This window comes from Silene latifolia, chromosome 6 (genome assembly GCF_048544455.1).
Source record: "Silene latifolia isolate original U9 population chromosome 6, ASM4854445v1, whole genome shotgun sequence".
Lineage (NCBI taxonomy): Eukaryota > Viridiplantae > Streptophyta > Magnoliopsida > Caryophyllales > Caryophyllaceae > Silene > Silene latifolia.
Genome location: NC_133531.1, coordinates 29,291,480 through 29,311,033, shown reverse-complemented (window position 1 = coordinate 29,311,033; position 19,554 = coordinate 29,291,480). Strand labels below are relative to the sequence as shown.

The 19,554-nt window shown below is 36.8% G+C and overlaps 1 protein-coding gene across 4 annotated transcripts; it reads right to left on the bottom strand.

Moving 5' to 3' along the window:
- Positions 1-73: 73 nt before the first annotated feature.
- Positions 74-19,142, bottom strand: LOC141586628 (protein MRG1-like). Of its 4 annotated transcripts, none has more exons than XM_074407921.1 (11): positions 18,817-19,142; positions 17,459-17,509; positions 17,326-17,339; positions 17,209-17,253; positions 15,233-15,375; positions 7,731-7,807; positions 6,061-6,165; positions 4,905-4,984; positions 3,926-4,104; positions 2,471-2,573; positions 74-388 (listed from the first exon to the last, which is right to left on the bottom strand). In XM_074407921.1, the coding sequence occupies exons 1-11, from the start codon at positions 18,952-18,954 to the stop codon at positions 328-330; spliced, it is 996 nt and encodes a 331-aa protein (XP_074264022.1). In that variant the 5' UTR covers positions 18,955-19,142; the 3' UTR covers positions 74-327. The 4 variants fall into 4 exon arrangements, with proteins under 4 accessions (XP_074264022.1, XP_074264023.1, XP_074264025.1 ...); XM_074407922.1 differs by having other exon boundaries at positions 2,471-2,555; XM_074407924.1 differs by lacking the exon at positions 17,209-17,253.
- Positions 19,143-19,554: the final 412 nt, after the last annotated feature.

Below are 19,554 nucleotides of genomic sequence, written 5' to 3'. Positions count from 1 at the left end.
CAGTTGTAGAATTGTAGTACACAATAAGATGGCAGTTTACACATGCTAGATAATGTACAACGATTGGAATAAACACAATAAAAAAGCAGTTGAGCATAACATTACACAGTTTAACATAACATTACTAATAACAAGATTTACAAGATGCCAAGCATTCGCGAAAATGTTCTAGTTGACACTGTGCATCAACACCTTTCGAGCCTCAAAGATACTATACATACTAAATCTAGCGCGCGTTGTCAGATGATCAAATACAAGAACGTCATGCAATGGATACTCACCAGCCGCGTACCCACATCAGTCATGGTTCTCAGTAACACTTCTCTGTCAATCTTCTTGTAGATGATAACTAGAAAGGAAAAACACACTTTGATTCCTCTGCAAGAACCTGATAAAGCAATATATTAGTGAAACGTTAGAATAATAGCGGATCACTGCAATCAGAAATTAGCATAGCACAGAAAGAAAAATCACTCTAATTTCTGTTCTATTAGACACACACACACAAAAAAAAAAAAAAAAAAAAAAAAAAAAAAAAAACTTTTCAAGATGAAGTGTAATATTTGAGACCTATATCACTGTACTTGAAAAAAAAAAAATGTTATCAGATGCCCAATATATACAAAGAGGACACAAATCAGAAATACAGAGGATGAAGAAAGCTGCCAACTAAAATCTTTTGTTTTGTTAAAAATGCACGGTGAACAACTGGCAAACCCCCTAAAGGAGTTACAAGGGAAAGAAAAAATCACAACCCAAAAGTCAACGTTGAGAAAGCGTTGCTCTGCAGCCGAAACAGTTATGCTCGCAAGTATCGTATTTCTATTAATTTTGAGATTTGAGATCTTCAATTGAATATAATCGGCAGTTCACCTGGTCTGCCAATGGTCTACACTCTACACACTCAAAGTCCATGGTTGCCTAATTTGTAGTACGCTCCAGTACAAATACTTAATATACACGATAGACACCTTTACATTATAATACCGATATTTTAAACAAAAATCATAATACGTCTTAATAAGTATATGAGATACTTGGAATCAGTCACGATTCACTGGGATTCGAAGGAATCCAGTAACCAAGTAAGACTTCAAAGGCCTCTTAAAGACTGAATCGGTGCATTACTTTCAGCCTAAATCCGGCAACATTTCTTTGCTCTAATTAATGAGACTGCAAAAAGAAGTTTAACTTAAGGCAGAGAGCGGCAATGTATCTGTTCTTATTCTAGTTAGTGATCTAGAAAGCTGTTGGATATGGCAATATAGATAGTCAGATAGGACTATAGGAGCTAGAGTGGGTTTAAAATGCACAAAGAACTTCTCAACATCTGAAAAAAAACAAAAACACACACATACACACACACACACTGACACAAAAAAAAAAAGCATGGCTGACAGCACCATGTTTTTGTTTTCGACATAACAAGACTCTAAATTGCCTCCAGGAACGAAGATTAACTTGGTTAAGTTTGGAACCAATGAGATTAATGTGAAACGAGGTTTTGTAGATGAACAGGCATCCGCACCTTGTCGTACAGTATTCGTTTCTTCTGACTAATCTACAATTACCTTTGAGATATAGATCCCATCAGTACCACATAACCTACGTGACATAGGAGGTTTCAGGAGAATGGTAGGGTTTTAGCATCTGTTTTTGAAGGTCCCTCAAGTACCACTTATAGATGAAGGAGAAAGACAGGTTGTCACTACTTCAAACTCGCTTGGAATGAGGATACTATTTGTGGGGTTATACAGGCTAAAACAAAAGGAATAAGGTGAGACGTGCTAAAGGGAGGCAGGAGATGACGGGAAAATTATTACTCCCATTGGCGGTGGAATCTTATAAATCTTGTTAATTACAACCTTTACATTACTACTCACTCTCCTCCCTGTACACCCTATGGTGGGGAAACTACTTCCCTCTTTCAAAAGTTAATTACTCCCTACTCTCCTCCCTTCACTCCTTCCACCACCACCACCATCACCTCATTCTTCCCATCTGAGCTAGTTCTATTACTTTCATAACAATCAATGTCATTACTTTAATTGAACTACCCATAATATGAAAATGGAATTGTAAGGAGGTCTGATAGGGGAGCGTCAATTTATGGGTCAATGGGTGATTAACAAGTTTGCATGATCTTTTCTAGAGAGTAAGCTTCATGCTGTTGTAGGCTTGGTTCTTGCTAGCCAAGAGGTCAAGCTGAAGCTTCTACTACAACACTTCAGTGGTTGGGCACGAGTATTGGACATGATTATTTCAGCCAATAAAGAGAATCAAAGTCATAATCTAGTATTTAAAGTGCTTACTCATTGAATAATGCATAAAAAAATACAAATGCAGACAACAAAAAAAGTAAGAACTACTAAAATAACACATGCCAGTTAAGCCTTAGCATGCATAACAAACTTGAAAACCAGGATTTTTTTTTTCCGGAAATACGAAGGAATAACGATTATATCCATACTTGAGAAAGTCTTGTAAAATAGTCTGCAACTCCCTTCGTGTCTTCTCCTCCATGTCAAGCTCATACAGTAATGCTGGCAATTTCACTGTAGTAACAAGGGAATCTTTTTTTACCAAAAAATAAAAAATAAAAATTATGATACCATTCATGGCGCTCAAATTTAAAAGGTACTCAATGTTTATATGTTCTAGTTTAGATGTTCTTCCCATATTCATTTGCACAATACTTAGGAGAGACGATACGGAGTGCAATATACAAGAAAAACAAGTGCGGTGAGTTCAAGAACAAAACAAATTCACTTGACAATTCAACCACAAACTAGCACCAGCCTTCCCAATCAGCCAATCCCATACCCTACCACCACCAAACACGCCACCACCGCCAATGCTACATAAGCGAGATCTTCCCATTAGAAATTTGTCAAGCATTTCTTTTTTTCCCGATTTTTTTAATGAGTTGCAGATATGAAAAAAATATTCAGAAATTTTCACAAGTTGCCTTGGCGGAGAAGATTGATGCAGAGGCTGGTTGGCACCATTCTGACCCAGTCAGTGCTGTTCAGTATGAGAAATGTGGTTGACGGTTGGGGCAGATCTTGATTGGGACTTTACCAGCTGGTCACTGGAGCAGCTGTCCAAGGTTGGTCGGAACTTGGCGCTTGTGGGGTTGGTACTTGGTAGGAGTCATAGGACAGGTGGGAGCTGAGGATAGATGGGGATGGATGGGAGAGAAGGGATGTGGTGCAGCCATGTAGCTAGAGGTGGCAATCAGTCAGGTTGGGTTTGCGACTTTGCGTCAGATCAAACCGGGTTCAGGTCAAATTGGGTCAACATACCCTTTTGGATTCAGGTCAGGTCATTATGAGGTTGTTATCTGGCCAGATCATTTCGGGTCAATTGATGTACCGGGTCGGGTTGGGTCATTTTCGTGTTCAATTATTGACAATTTTTTTATCAAGTTACTTGCAACTTTTTACCAATAATTTTAGTTTTTGACCATTATTTGGTTTGCTTACATACTAACATTGATGTACCGGGCTGGGTTGGCTCGCGCCCCCCCCCCCCCCCCCCCTCCTCCCCCTCTTTGTAGTGTGGTGGTGTTAGTTGGTCGAGTAAAGAGAGCAGGGGTTGGTTGTCTTACCTTAAACTATGTAGTGGGTCACTGGGTCAGGCACTCAGGCATGTGTCAAAAAAATTGAGTTTTACCAAGGGCATGTGTTGCAAATCTGTTGCAATGAGTAGCATATTTTGGAACATTAACAACCAAAACTTTTATCCAACAAGGAAAAACAAACAGGAAGAACATCGTGAAGTTGTTCAATAAAAGGGATATGGGAAGAACATTGTGAGATGGAGGTAGTAGGTGATTACTTACTGACATTGAGTAAATGAAATAGATGTAAATGAAACTATGAAAGCATATTATTCACTAATCAAGTGCTGGATGGGATCATACCAAACAAGCGAAGAAGATGCTCAGCGCCATATACTGCTGATGGAAGAAGACAAGAAGAATCCTCCATAATTACTTCTTGATATTGTTGACGTTCTTTGTTATAAAGAAGCAGTACAGGTAGAGCTTTGTTAAAGTAAACACATAACCCACTCAAGACTTCTTCAACTGAGTTAGATATCCTGATTTCAGAAAATTGAGAGAATGATTACGCGAAAATTTCCAAGCACAACTAAAATCTCTCAGATATTTTCCGATTGTCATAGCCACTCAGATGTCACGAAATTTCAGGGAAAGAGCATCCATTCAAATCAGGGTAACCAAAATGAGGTAGAAGAACCCGGACCCTTTCGCCTCGAACAACAATAAAGAGAACAAAGAAAAAGGTGAATTTCTATAGCTATTCCGGAATTGATTTAGTATGGGAAAAAAAGCAATTCATGAAATATCTTCATCGTCTATTCTTCGAACTTATGAGCAAAGAATATATAATCTAGCAGAATAAGACCAATGACTGAGTGATTTAATAGGGGAGCGAGCATAATGCAAAGACAGATCCCAGCTACGTTGTCAGTGTATAATAAACCTTAACTGCTTTTGTCTCTACCCACTGTAATGAAACCTACTCAGATATGTATCGATAGACAGAGAACTATCTATGCAAGAAGCCAGGAACGTCATCTTGCGCTTTGCAGAAAGCAAATTGAGGACTTATTCAACTCGGACAAGGTAGAGAAACCTAGTAATCTAGCATTCCTTTTGAACACCTAACAGTCAAAATATTACTCAATATAAGGATGTCCGCAGTAAATGCCACTTGCAAGCAGCCAATAAATTATTACACTCCGGGTGAAGGGATAGAGAAATGTGCAAGTACTGGCTGCAAAATTTGTTTAAAAAACAAGGATTATGCATAAAAAAAATAAAACAACTATGAGCATCACTTGTAACATTAACATGAAATGTTGGCTAGAGGACTTACACTCCCTCCTTCTTTCCTCTGTAATCAAGATATTTCTCGATTACTGCATCAACATTTGGAGTTCGTGGAAGCCTAACAAGCTGCAGATGAATTCAAATTAGAATGAAATCAGAATTCTTGTGAACACTGAAACAGGTATATTCAATGGAAGAATTCTACATCAGCAAGCTTCTTGTCCACCTCTTGCTAAAAACCGGAGTACCGAACCGTAAGAGCCAACAAGAGAAAATATAACTGCCATTTATGTTAGGAAACATGTACATAATTTATTTTCCAAATTGCTACGTTATCCTCTCTTACACCAATGCATGAAAATGGAATGACTGAAACCCTCAAAAATGGAAAATTAAACACATCATTATCTTACTAAAGAATATGGTTTGCGTTTTTGAGATATTTTGAAACTATTGTAACTTGTAAAATTTTATTGGTTGGACCCACCTTCATTTATACAGACTAAAATAGGCGTCATGTACAAAGCACGATAGGGCAAACATAAAAGAAAAACAAAACAAAACAAAATTAAGAGAGAAAAATACAAGGAGAAACTATAACGTACGATGAACATCTTTTGCATAGATCCTCTCCCTCTACTATAACCTATTCAATCCCGTATTTTTCTCAAACTCAAGTTGGCACATTGTCACAAGCATTGTATCCGAGTTTTCTCAGGTTTCCTATCACCCTTAATCACATCAGTTTACCCTTCAAGCTTCCTCACCGAGTCACCGGTGAGCTTGGACTTCATCTCCCATGCCAAACTAGTTTCGACAATTCTCTTAACATTTGAGAAACTATTAGAGAAAGTTTAGTGTAAAGAAGACTAGGACTCTAGGAGTATCAGCGCAAAGATGTTATAGCATACCATATTGGACATTTGAATGATAACAGAGAGTGACACACTGGGTCACTGACACCCACATAAGATTAGATTTAGCCAGTTCTACATGGCTACATGCATATAATCACCAAATGTGTTTAAAGCATAAAAGCTGTGAAGACATGATAATTATTTGATATCTTCATTTTAAAAGTGTGCAATACATCGAAATAAACAGACTCAGTGCATGTTGGACTAGTTCCAGCAAGCAAACGAAAGCGCCATAATTTCTACAAAGGATCGCTACTAAAGATAAGGACTACATGTTATAAGTACCTTATCCATCTGGTTGATGGATTCAAAATCATCAATCAATTGCTTCTTTAGTGTAAGAGGAATGTATATGCTAACAAGCTTCTCCGCTAGATCAGAGTCTTTTCCCTGTAGTGGACAAAAATATATCGCAAGTAAAAGTCTTGCCATAAACGGTCAACTCTACGAGCCAAAAGACAAAACCATAAGAGTTTACGATAGCATGATTATGTAGGCAAGTAAAAACTTTTGCATCTATGAACTAAGAGGAAAACATAAAAACGCCTTTTGACAATCTAACAACAGGGCAAAGAGATGAGATCAGATGTTAGAGCTTGAACATTCAAACCATTACGTCATGACTCGTGACAATGCCCGAAAATTGAATGTCAAACTACATAATCCCCAAACAAACTAATAGATGAAAAGAGCTACTTCAACAAGTAATGGGATTCTCAAATTTCAAATAATTTCAAACACGACGAGGAAAAAGCATGAATAACTTCAAACTATTTGCTTGTGTTGCTATGTTACGTCATGAGACATGACAATACTAGGGTTTCTGTTTATTGTTAATTGGGGGGAAAGGATAAAAGCAATTAGTATACCTATCAATTATGTGTTATTTCATATCTACTATGTTTATATATGGGAAAGAGGATCCTATAAACAAGGTTGGAAAGTGGTATTGAGTTGTCATTTTTCTTTATGTTTCTCAAGCGAACTTGTACAGACGTAGTGAATGATGAGTGGTCATGAAAATGTTTGAAGAAAATTGAAGCTCCAGCCAACCTATTGCCTTCATTTCCATAAGATAGGACAAAATATAATTCAAACACAGACTTCATTACCATACCCTGGATTTGCTACCTCTTACCAATTATCATATATGCCATAATAATTTTCTTCTAAAAATCACTTGAAACATCTTTGGTTGCGACAAGACTTTTTCGACACAACGAATTTGCTTTAGTTAGATCCCTTTAACCATTCTCCATAAAGACTCGATCAATGCAGCTAAAATTTCAATCCTTCACGGTCATTTTTCGGTTCACAGGCATGAGATAAGCACGTGTCAAATATTCTACTAGAGCTTAATAAGGATGATATTTAAACTGTGTGTAATAAAGAATTTGGGCTTCGTTCTCATTACTTGCAGATCTCATTACTTGAATTTGCATGTAAATGCTTAATCTATCCTATTTTTGAATCTTTGTTTCTCTCCTTAAAATTTCCTTTTTCTATCCTAAACATATTTACTAGCTGCAGGTATTTTAAAACCATGGAGGACCAATGGAGGCTATTATGTTTATGCTTCTACACCAAAACCAAATTCAACACAATTATTAATGTATTTATTATGCCTATCCATCATAGTCACTTTGATTGCTTATGTTTTTTCATCAGATCCGGCCCTCTTTGTCTTCTTCTTTCTTCTGCTTGCCTCACATATTCTTGTTGATTTACATGCTAATCAGTTGAAGGTAATTTGATAAAAACAAATTGCGAGCAAGTATCTATTAGATTACAGAAAGAATATACTCATTCCCCATATTATATGCATAAAATTTTGATAGCCAGTGAGTGAAAATATTTTCATCAGAAGCAAATAATTACTCCATCCATCCCAATTTTATTGTCCCCTCATCACTCATCCTTCCCATTTTATTAGCTTTTCTGTCACCACTCCGTACCTTTTTTCCATTGTGTTCTCTTTTTCTCTTACGGCCTGTGACGGTGGAACTAGTCTTCAGCTTTTTCCCACTGGGACCTTCATACATAGGAAACTGAGTTAGAAACTGTGCAAATTTTAGAAGGGACAAAAGGCTGTCACATTCAATCGAAATTCTAGTAGCATAAACATGAAAACCCTCAAAAATGCATTAAAAAAAAGGATCCCCTGCACATGAAGCATGCTTTTATTGCAAACAGAGAATTTTAAAGTTTAGTTTTGAGCAACAATGCCATTTTTTGTATTTTAAAGAGGGATAGCATGCTCAGTAAAGTAAAAGCTAGAGATTGTGGGGAAGAGGGCAGGGCGTAAAAAGAACTAGAAGAAGAAAAATTTGGAAACTGCGAAGTATTTTGTCTTGCTAGTTGAATAATATGAACAAGGAATTTAAGGCACCATGAGAAACTTTGGCTAGTGCCTTACTAGCTCACTGCACCTAGCGGCCTAGGTGCACCTTTTAGACTAAGATAGGGATATAAAGAAAATCCCAAGAAGCTAGCTTCCTACATTAACAACCTCCACAAAAAAGGTACTCCGTATTTTTTTATTCCACAAAACATCAGCCAACACTGAGCAATAAAACTTGAATGAGTTCCCTCAAAAAAAAAAAAAAAAAAAAAAAAAAAAAAATCAATGAGGGTAACATAATAAGTCCAAAACTACTTCGTTGGCTGCCTATTCTCCTTTTAAGCTGATAGAAGAAAATGTTGCTAATAGAGATACAGAAGTGAGGAATAGTCCTTATGGTTTTCCAGAAGACAATTGCAAAGGGTCCAATTCCTTTGAAGAGGAGTCCCGCTAAAGTCATCTGAGGCCCTTCCCAAAACAGAGTAAGAAAAATTACTCTCTCTAAAAAAGATAGACAGAAAAATGTAGTTGTACTGAAAATAGTAGTGAACTACGTTCAAGATAAATGCACTTCACAACTGCAAGCCTTACGCATTTTCATAGCAACTTCCATATCTTGATGTCCAAAAGGTCTACATTTGACTTCTAAAATAGCAACAAGACACCGACAACATTAACAAAGCACGAGCCTCAAAAGAATTAGGGATTTGCTGAGATTAACAGTGATAGGAAATCTTAGCAAAAGATAAAGCGGAAAATAAAAGAATGACAAAAAGATAAAGAGAGAGAAAACAAAGGGTAAGCAGAGGACTTTGTGGTGGTAGGAAAATGAACTTTTAACAGTTGGGATGGCTCTTATTGTCCTTGGAGGGAAATAGGATGTACTATGAAAGGTCTATAACTTGGAATAAAGCTCTCATCTCAGACTCTCAGAGTGGGTGTGGCAAATTTCATTTCGCAGAAGTGGCATTATGCTAAGCTGGTTTAAAGCTTATTGCCTCAGATATATGGAATTTTGGACTGTGACTAACAGAAGACTTGAATACTGAGAGGGTTGATTCAGGTCAGAAACCTTATCTTAAAGAATGCTGGCAGTATATCTAATGCAATTGATGTTAACCTGTAGTGGAGTACAGAATTACGGGTCTCTTGCTTGTCAATCTACGCTTGACTACCCAGGAATGCATCAGTTTTATTAATTCCTGTGTGATTTTTCAAATCAGGTCTGGAATCATATCCTTAGGTAGCTAGTGATTTACTTCATATAATATGAACGAATTTGCACGCCATTAAGGATGCGAATCAATTTGTCAGTTGAATGCATCCGATTAAGCTTGTTGTCAGCATACATCTGGTAGCTTGTCTTAAGGGTCGTGACAGTGATAATATTATAAACTGTCCCAACTCACCCAGAATCTTGTTACATTTTGTAGAGATATTCTTTGTAAGAGTCTTCTGTATTTCTATTCCCTTAGTAGATGATAAAAAGGCTTAAAACTACTTAAAAAAATGTAAGCAAAGGTTAGGAAGAAAGAAAGTTAACTGTGTACACAAGGAAAACTGAACAACATTACCCATCAATGGCTCCTGAAAATTGTGGGGTAAGGTGGCGTCGGATGTACGCAGCCTTTCGAATGCACAAGTTAAACTGAGATTTAGCTAAATAATCTAGAAATTTAATTTAATTCATCCAAGTGTATTCCCTCCACTTGGTTGTACCCGAGATAATATTCTCAACAAACTTAAGTAGGGCTATGTCTCTCTCAATGACCACCTAATTGTCTTCCACTGGGTTATTGGATTCTCTAAACCCGAGCAAATTGTGAATTAGTTTGAGCATATTCTATATCATGGTGCTTGCTTAAGTATCCATATATATTACTTTATTAAGAACGTATTGCATATCTAAAAGCAAGCTATCAAATTGTATTAGGCAACCTTGGTCTTCCTCTTTCATTACAACTGGTCCACTTTCCATCCATCAAATCTCCAACCTCATGCATCACTTGCCTTTCTTTGAACATGTCCAAACTAATACAATGGACTCTCCTGCACTTTATCGCCAACAAAAGCGACTCCCACCTTCCTATTCTGCTCACTCCAAAAGCAAACCCTTCCGAGCGATTGTCTGAATCCCCATAAAAAAACACAAGAACTATAGTTCATGGTACTAAAAAAAATGGTGAGTTGTTTAGTTGACACAATCCACATGAATTGCTAATAATTCCAATTCCTTCAAAATAGAAATTTACTAAAAATGGTACTTACTAAAATTCCAATTCCTTCGAAATAGAGGAAGTTGTTTACCTAACCCCACTAGCTGAGTAGAAATTTATGTAGAACTCCAATTCCTATATACAACGAAAGTACCAAACAACTTTTGCAAATTCACATGAAATGTATGATCTTTGGAAATGTGACCTCCGAGAAATTTCAAGTTCCTGCAGTGTACCAAATGACCACCAAGTATACCCACAAATCCAACCTAGCAAATGCATCATCACCATTTCACCATGATATCTTTAATATAGGACATTTTTAAACCGCCCATCATCAACAACTTGTGCCTACTTGTTATCCAGTAAAACTATCCTTTTACTTTTTATGGGGGGTGGTACGGGATTGTTCTTGTAACTGAGAAGCGTACAAAGATTAGACATTAATCAGGTAACACTTTCCATTTCATCTGCCTACTTTGATTTTGACAGCCTCATCTTTATCCATTCTCCTTTTTCAGCCAGCTCAAGCATGAAAGAAGTTGAAGGGGTAATAATTTTTCTTAGATAAGTTGCATTTTTGAGATCTAACCATTGCAACAATTCAAAGTGCTAAGAAAGTACTCTCTGTTTCATAATATGTGGGTCGTTTGACGTGTAATGAACCAACGCTGAGATAGAAACATCCTTAAATTTAGGAATTAAACAAAGTCATTTGCACCATAAAATCTTTGCGGTTTACCCACTAAATTTATGAAATGTAACACAGTATGGGCAAAATAGGGAACAACACTTCTACCCTTCAAATGAAGGAGACTATCCGGATATTCCCGCATCTCTGGAACCGATTCCCCGTCAATGGTACTATTCTCTTGACCCAAAGAGCAGCACCACTTGGGACGAAGTTGCCGTTGAGTTTGCTAAGCAATACGCCGATAATGTCGAAATCCAGGCCAACACCCGCACCCTTAAGGTCCTAACCCAACACCCGCACCTTTAAGGTTCTAACCCAAAATGACAAGGAAGGATTCACCAAATTCCTAACTCGTTGGAGAAGGGTGAGCGCCGAATTGGTAAGCAAACCGAGCGAGTCAACCCTGGTGGAGAAATTCGTCAACAATCTCCGTCTAGTATATGCCAACCTTCTAAGGTACCAAAACATCAAAACCTTCCAGGATTGAGGATGACCTACGCAATGGCGTCTTGGCCAAAACCACGGGTAGAGGCTATCAAGGGTCTATGTCCCGTCCCTATGGTCAAACCAACAAGATCGACGAGAACCAACTTCAAAGAAAGCCTAACATCCCCAAAGGACATTCACCAATTTAGGGTCGACATGCGAGCGCCCTGAAGAGGCTCATGGAACAAGGAAAAATGCAACCAATTGGACCCACTCCGGACCCGCCTAAAGCAAAGAAAACTCGTTTTTTGGAACCCAAACGCCTATTGCCAATATCACCAAGGCAAGGGCCATGATACCAAAACTTGCTTCAAATTGAAGCACGCTATCCAAGACATGATTGATAAGGGAGAGCTACCCCTACCTCCACCATCAAAGCCAAACACAAAACCAACCCCTTGGGGATACACGCCATTTCAGATGATGATTGCTCACACCTTATCTTACCTATTGAAGGCGAAATCAATGCTTTGGGAAATGACGCCTCGGTCGGCACGTTCATGTTTAGCGCCACCTCCATGCTTGCCATGTTTCAACAAATCGAGAGAACTACTGCTAGTCTCTGGAAGGATCGCCCAGCTTGAAGATGCTTACTACCGACAAATTTTTAACCCACCAACACCCATGCCGCGTCCAAGGGAGGGTTCACCAAATACCCAAAACTCCCAATTTCAAGGTAATAATTTTTCTCACATAAGTTGCACTTTTGTGATCTAACCATTGCATCAATTCAAAGTGCTAAGAAAGTACTCTCTGTTTCGAGCGTAGGACCCAACGCTAGATAAAAACATCCTTAAATTTAGGAATTAAACAAAGTCATTTGCACCATAAAATCTTTGCGCCTTGCCCACTAAATTTATGAAATGTTACAGAAGTATGGGCAACAAGATGGATGTGTCATAGTGGTAACAGCAAAACCATCCAAACCAAGAGGTCATGGGTTAAGCCTCATTAATAACTTTTATCAAACATGATGTAGCCTAGCGGTATTTGTCTGGGTGTTTTGCTTGAACAACCGGGGTTCGATTTTCCTTAACCTTAATTCTTGTGCGGCCATACAAGGAAAAATCGATGAAGGAATGCGGTGATTAGGAAAAAGGTAAAAGTGACGCCAATAGAGGACAAGATGATGGAAAACCGACTAAGATGGTTTGGCCATGTGAGAAGGAGACCTATGGACGCACGAGTTAGGAGGCTGGAGACTTGGAAAACAGAAAAGGTTTGATGTAAAATATAGTCGATTTGATTAAACGACTTAAGATGAATAAATTTGGCAGCGGAATTTGTTGTAATTATTGGATGAACTTCGTGAATTAGGACTGAAACACGGGATGGGTTTGTAAAGTTGGAACAATGGAACGGGAAAGTAATAGGATAGTAAAGTGAATCTCGCTCTCCGCCTCGCAAGGTACGAACTTGATTACACTCTCGGGTCAATCCTCGCAAGGAAGACGGGGAAGCCAAAACTCGCAAGCCTTGAACTCAATTGTTCTCACAGAGGGAACGATTTTTATTAATCTCTCAAAACTGAAAAATAAGGTTTATACTAATTCTATATCCTAATCTTGCTTGAATAGCAAGCTAACAATCTTTCCTAAACTAACTAGGAAATAACAATAACTATTCTAGCTAGAGTTAAAAAACTAGTTTTCCTAAACTCATTATTATTAGAAAAACAACTAACAATCTGACTTGATTTAGGAAACTAATATTAGGCTCGACCTAGGAAACTAAGCTATTCCACACGGTTTAGGAAACCGTATCTCCAGCTCGGCCTTGCTTATTCCTGGTTGCTAGGGGTATAGGGAGACCAAAACAGACATGGCTTACCGAATTTGCTATGAATACGTCCTTACCAATTCGCGATTCGCTCTTATAGAATGTGTGTTATATGTATTTTCAGTAAGCAACATAATAGAATTCGCTTTTAACAATTCGCGATTCGTTGGGCACCGAGCGAAATATGAGATTTCTCGGGCTTGATGAGGGAATGGTGACGGAGAGCAGGGGCGGACCCACATACAACTGAGGTGTAGCAGTTGCTACACCAAAAGTGAAAAACTCCTTGAGAAAAGCTTTAACTGCTACACCATTAATTGTTAATTGTGTCATTAATACAAACTTCTTTCCTATCTTCCAATGGCAACACAACATACGATGCACTTTTTTTATTTTGTATTAAATGAGGCATTTCTTTTCATTTCCTTTTTTAATTCCCAAGTTGCACCATTTAATGAATTAAAATGAAGTTAAGGAAGAGTCTTTAATTCTTAAAAGTAAGATAAAAAAAAAAGTAACCGGGAGTATTAAGACTTACCCCCTCCATCCCGATCATTTGTTGTTCTTTTCTATTTTTGGGTGTCATAGTCAATTGTTGTCCTTTTTATTTTAGGATAGCATTTGATGAGTAATTTGTTCCTTCACACTCAATTTGGTCTACTTGTCATCTTATAATTGGTCCCATCCCTTTTCCTTGTTTTTTGTGCCAAAATTAAAGGACACCAAATGACCGGGACTAAGAGAGTATTATTTCTCGTTAGTATTTTTTTCTCATGGCAAAAACCTATCTCTTTTGAATTCCAAAAGTATAAAACTTTGGGATAAATTGATGAATAAGTATTCACATTATTTAGTAAAAAAAATTGATGAATTTGGGATAAATTATCATGATAACTTCTAAAACATTGAAAATAATTTCCTATAAAAATAACTTTGTAAATAAGTGGGGTAAAAACTAACGCAAACACAAGTATGAATGTTTTAAATCATATTTTTTATAGTTTGTAATTTTTACAAGCGGTGTTATTTTTACCGACCTATATATACATACATATATGTATTTGCATGTGGAATGTCGGAAAAAACAGTGTATTAATTTGCTACACCATACAAAAACTTTTGGGTTCGCCCCTGACGGAGAGGGCAATGATACATGTGGATTTTTAGTATTTGATATATTTAATGTTTTTATTTAATTTTTAAAATGTATTTGTTCTTTACGGATTTATTACACCTTTTTACCAACAACTTTATTATATATTAATATTAATACTTGGTCACTTTTAAGGTATTCCGGACCCTTAAGTTTTACTTCGGTTTTCAAAATCGTTTTAATCTTTATTCTCGTTAAATTCTAAGTTTTTATAAAACAAATCCGGACTTCAATTTTAAAACCTATAAGTTTACTTAGCTTTTGTATTATGTTTCACTCCCCTTTTGTTTTTCACTTTTTCTTTTCACTTTTTCACATTTTTGAGGTGTGCGTTCACCTATGAACGGTTCTAAAGGATGATTCATGTCAGCCGATCCCAAATCATTTAGGGCTTAAGGCTTTGATGTTGTTGTTGTTACAGAAGTATGGGCAAAATAGGGAACACCACATCAAGTAACTCTTTGTTGAGCAAAAACGAGGCTGTAGTTATGCAACATAAAAATCAGTTACATTAGGAAACACACATAGCATGTGTCCAGATGCTAGAGAATCTGCCACTCTTATAAGAAAATGTACTATGGGCTCTTTTCCGCTTAAAAAAAGTCAGATGGTGCATGTTAACAAATGACACAGTTAAACAGGAATCAAAAACAATATAGCCACCAAAAGTAATAATAAAAATAGTTCACAAGAAGAATCATCAGTTTCCAAAATGATATATCCACAAAAAGTAATACCGTATTAATGAACTAAAGAACCATCAGTCTACAATAAAAGACATTGCTCACCAGATGAAGCATCCAATTTGTTTTGTGATATATGGCCAGTCTTCGCGTACTTATCAGTTGTTTTCTTCGTGTCATCCGACACTTTCTTCAGATTCTCTGTTGTTTGTTTCAGCAAATGATCAATTCCCAACCATTCATCCCAGCTGTTTTTTTATTAAACAAGACCAATGAATCAGCCACATCCATTGAATGCAATCTCACACCACATTTGACATCACTAATGAAGACAGTTACTGAAAGAAAAGTAGAAAACTAATATAGAAAAAGCATCAGTTACTACATAACTCTTCCAAGCGTTTAGAACTTTTAGGTTTTCTCACAACATGCTAGTAAGATTCTTATTTTCTGAACAGAGGTTGCAATAACTAAATAAGAGATTTACGTTTTCCATGGGGAACAATATTGGAAAAAATAAAATAAAAGAGTAACAGCTAGAAACAGCACTGGTAGAAATGGACAGAATCCTGAATCCTGAGATTTCCGACTTACTATCTTTTGTGGCTAATGTCAACAAATCAGTTAATCCAGCATCAATTACTAAAGATACGAGTTATGACAAAAAAAAAAATCACGTATGGTTAATGTCCCATATTTGAAGAAAGACAAGTATCTGATGTCAGATAACTTTTTTTTTGTTCAAAAAAGAAAGTATCAGACATACAAATGTTGAATCCATATTCCAACCAATTGTAAGCATATATTTTTAATATCATGTATCCCTATTCCCTAGTAACAGAAACATGAGGTACCGATGTACCAGCACAACACCAATAGTCAGAGGTGCTCTCCATGTTAATTAAAAAGCATCGGATACTATCCAAAGTAACAGATACAAGGAACAATTTCATGATACAATCAGACATTCCCAGATATTCTTTTAGCTCACAAGTAGTTGTAATGACATTCAATGTCAGTCCCAAACACCATAACAGAAGCGAGTTATGGTAGGTTTATGAGGGATCAGGGATGGCATTTACAAGGCATACTATATCTTTATGAACATCAAAATTTAAATTTATTAAAACCGCACCAAGATCTCAATAAAAGTAACAGGTGGACAGCAGGCACTACCTGGAAGGAGATTGATATTCGATATAATAGGCGTATTGCCACATTTGAACTACCTATCATGAATCTTCTACCACAAAGAAAAGTTTGAGAAGCCATTTTATCTGATGTTTTCCTGCAAAGCCCTTTTTTATTGGCAGATGACTAACGAAGAATTTAATATTTCATGCTACCTGTATGATGGAAACCTAGGTTGTGGTCTTGTGGAGTCTACCACAAGCATCCTGATTGTTCACTACAGAACATTAAGCACAAAAAAGCAGAGTTTAGAAAAGGAACTAGCACCGTGTCTGGAACTTTGGACCACAATTTGGGATGGAGTCTGAAGGAGAGAAGGAGGAAGAGAAGAGGAAGGAGACAAAGGGAGTAGATAAATTCTTTAATGGATTGGAAAAGCGAGAAACTGTGAGGCGACAAAGCATAAAACCTAAGAGACAGGGAATAAGAAAGGAAGATAAAAAAAAAAAAGGTAACAAGGCAGGACAATATAGTAGTATAGTACTAAAGTACAGGGTTTGCTAAGGCGGAAGGAAAATTTGATCCTATCCCCAACTCATTTCCTTCCATCACTTTATATCAAATTGATCTCCAAACAAGAGAAGTAGGACTTTCCCTCATCATTCATCCAATTAATCTGTAACTAAGACATTACAGGAAATCTGAGAATAGCCCATATAGATACAAAAGCCGTTCTTTCAAAGACTAAATGCTCTTACCTCTTATCTCACTTTTCCACTTCCTACCAGATCACATCCAAATAAGCAAAAAGTAAATGTTGTTGTTCAATCATAAATAAATGTCGTACAAAAATATTTCATGTTACCCAAATTATCAATGACTGAATTTCCACTTGTGCTCTATTGCATCAATCAATATCCATCTAAATTTGAAAGAGATAAATAAAGTACTTATTAAATTGTTGGTCAATAGGGGACTCCAAATTCGACGAGCATCTGAGATGGTCTGAAAAGGTAAGAACACTGAAATTGTTGCAACTTTAAAAGATTGAAGTGTTGTATACTTGCCTTTTGTTCCATCCCTACAGAACGACAAACAGACCACGATAAGAATTAAGGCTCTTACAGCAAGTTAAAACATCTTGAAAAGAAATCAGACCAAAATTAACTAAAAAAATGAGTCAGTACAGAAGATACTTACAATGTAATGAATTAGATACTTCCAGTCCTTGTTAAATTTTATTTTTTCGACCTAGCAAAGCAGAATAAGAAAGCTAAATATGAAGGTAGCTACCTCAGCTGCTTAACGAGATAGCATTGCTAAAAACGGAGGGAGGGGGACACTATACTTCAGAGCCATAAATGCGCGGGAAGCATCTGAATACAGCTGCTCCATAAGGAAGAAGTTTGAGGAAAGCATGACGACAATTATAGGGGAAGGAGAATCAACAAAAATGCAAGCCTACTACTTACCCCATTCATTGAATTAAAAGGGCTGCCAATAAATTCTTTGGCCAAAGTATTTAGAAAGATTGATACAAAATTGATTCGAGTTTACAAGTTGAAGAAGTATTTCTCGAACAGATAAGAGTGTGTAATAAACCTGATCCTGGTAGAAAAAAAATCCCCCAGTTTAATGTTCTTTAATTAATGTTAGGTTATGGATAAAAAGGCCTACTTTTCTATGAAAACAACCTTTCGTCGTACATATGACTCTTCTATCGCGCCATTACCGGGTGCCCTTGAGACACTAAGGTAAGGATGTTGTAATTGTCTCCGAGTTAATCAAATTGCTAGAAAGGCTTTCTTAACACACTCTTAGAAGGGAATTTGAAGAACTCACAAGATCCAAATTCATTAGTGACTTATTAAAAGCTACTGGCATTCAATATTCACACGGATACTCTTCATCCATTTCTCACAATTTCATTAGCCATCACTCCACAAGATATTTTAAGAGGATCATTTTAAGATTTTATTGAAGAAAATCAACCTAATCACCACTAAAAAATAAGTTGTCAGCTTTCACAAAGAGGAACTTTCGCTTCGTCCTTAAAATTCACTCCATGGACATATTACCATAATCGATTCCAAATGTGGCTACATCAAATTCGTATTCTCGATCACTCTCCCCTACAAACCATATCCGCCCTAATTTATCACTCTCCCCTAATTTAACAAACGAAACGATCACCTCTAGAAAGATTATCACACAAACAGCAATAACGATACTCTTCACCTCTTTCTCTCAATAATTTCTCAAGTCCACATATCAACGGTTTACTGAAATGAACATATCCAAAAAAAGAAGCTGTCAGCTTTCACAAAGACGAACTTGTATCCGGCATTCCGAAACATTTGTAATGCTAAACATATTACCACATTGGATCAGTACTCTCCGCTACAATTCTACAAAGCATATCCACAGACCGCACCGATAATTCACTAATAATAAGGTTGGGGAACATGAATATCGCAATTATATTAATTAATAACAAAGCATACATTAAATTAAATAACGAGATTAAAAGCAACAAGAGAAGAGAGTAGAGAAAGTACTTTGGCTAAGTAGAAATAGCCTTTGTGATTAGCAATGACAGCTTCTCCTTCTTCATAAACACTCGGTGGCGGTGGCGGTGGCGAAATGTCGATGGCGGTAGCAGCGGCGCCACCGGAATCGTCCTTAGAATTCCTCATCTTTTTGGGGTTAAGAACAAAAGGTCACTGTGGAGAAATAATCAAGGTTCGGGGCTTAACAAAGTGAGGACGGTCACCGTCTCACTGGTTCAACTCGATAAAAGGCGGGAGTCACAAGGGCTATTTTAATGCCGATGATTTTTCGGGAAGGGAATCCATTTTATAACTTCTCAATACCACCTCTCGTCATTATAGCAATGTTTGAAAAAGAAAAATGACATATTGACCAATTTTTAAAGATATGCGTTTGGTTTTTTGCGCGTGGTTATGGGTTTGGAATTAGGAATTATAACTTGATGGTATGAGTTTGGAACTTGATTCCTCATATCCTGTGTTTGTTTCAATTTTGGATGGAATGAGGTTAAACTTCGTCAAAGTTAAAAAAAAATTAAAATACAACATTAAAAATAAATATTTTTAATATTGAAAAATCATGAAAATGAAGATTTGATCAAATAAATGTAAAAAAAATCTCATTTAAAATGTTTCATATTAAGTTTTTTTCATGGATTTTGGTTTTATTATTTGATACCCATTGGGTATCTATCTCATACTCACTTCCCCTTGGGTATGAGAAACTCATACGGTCATAACTCATGG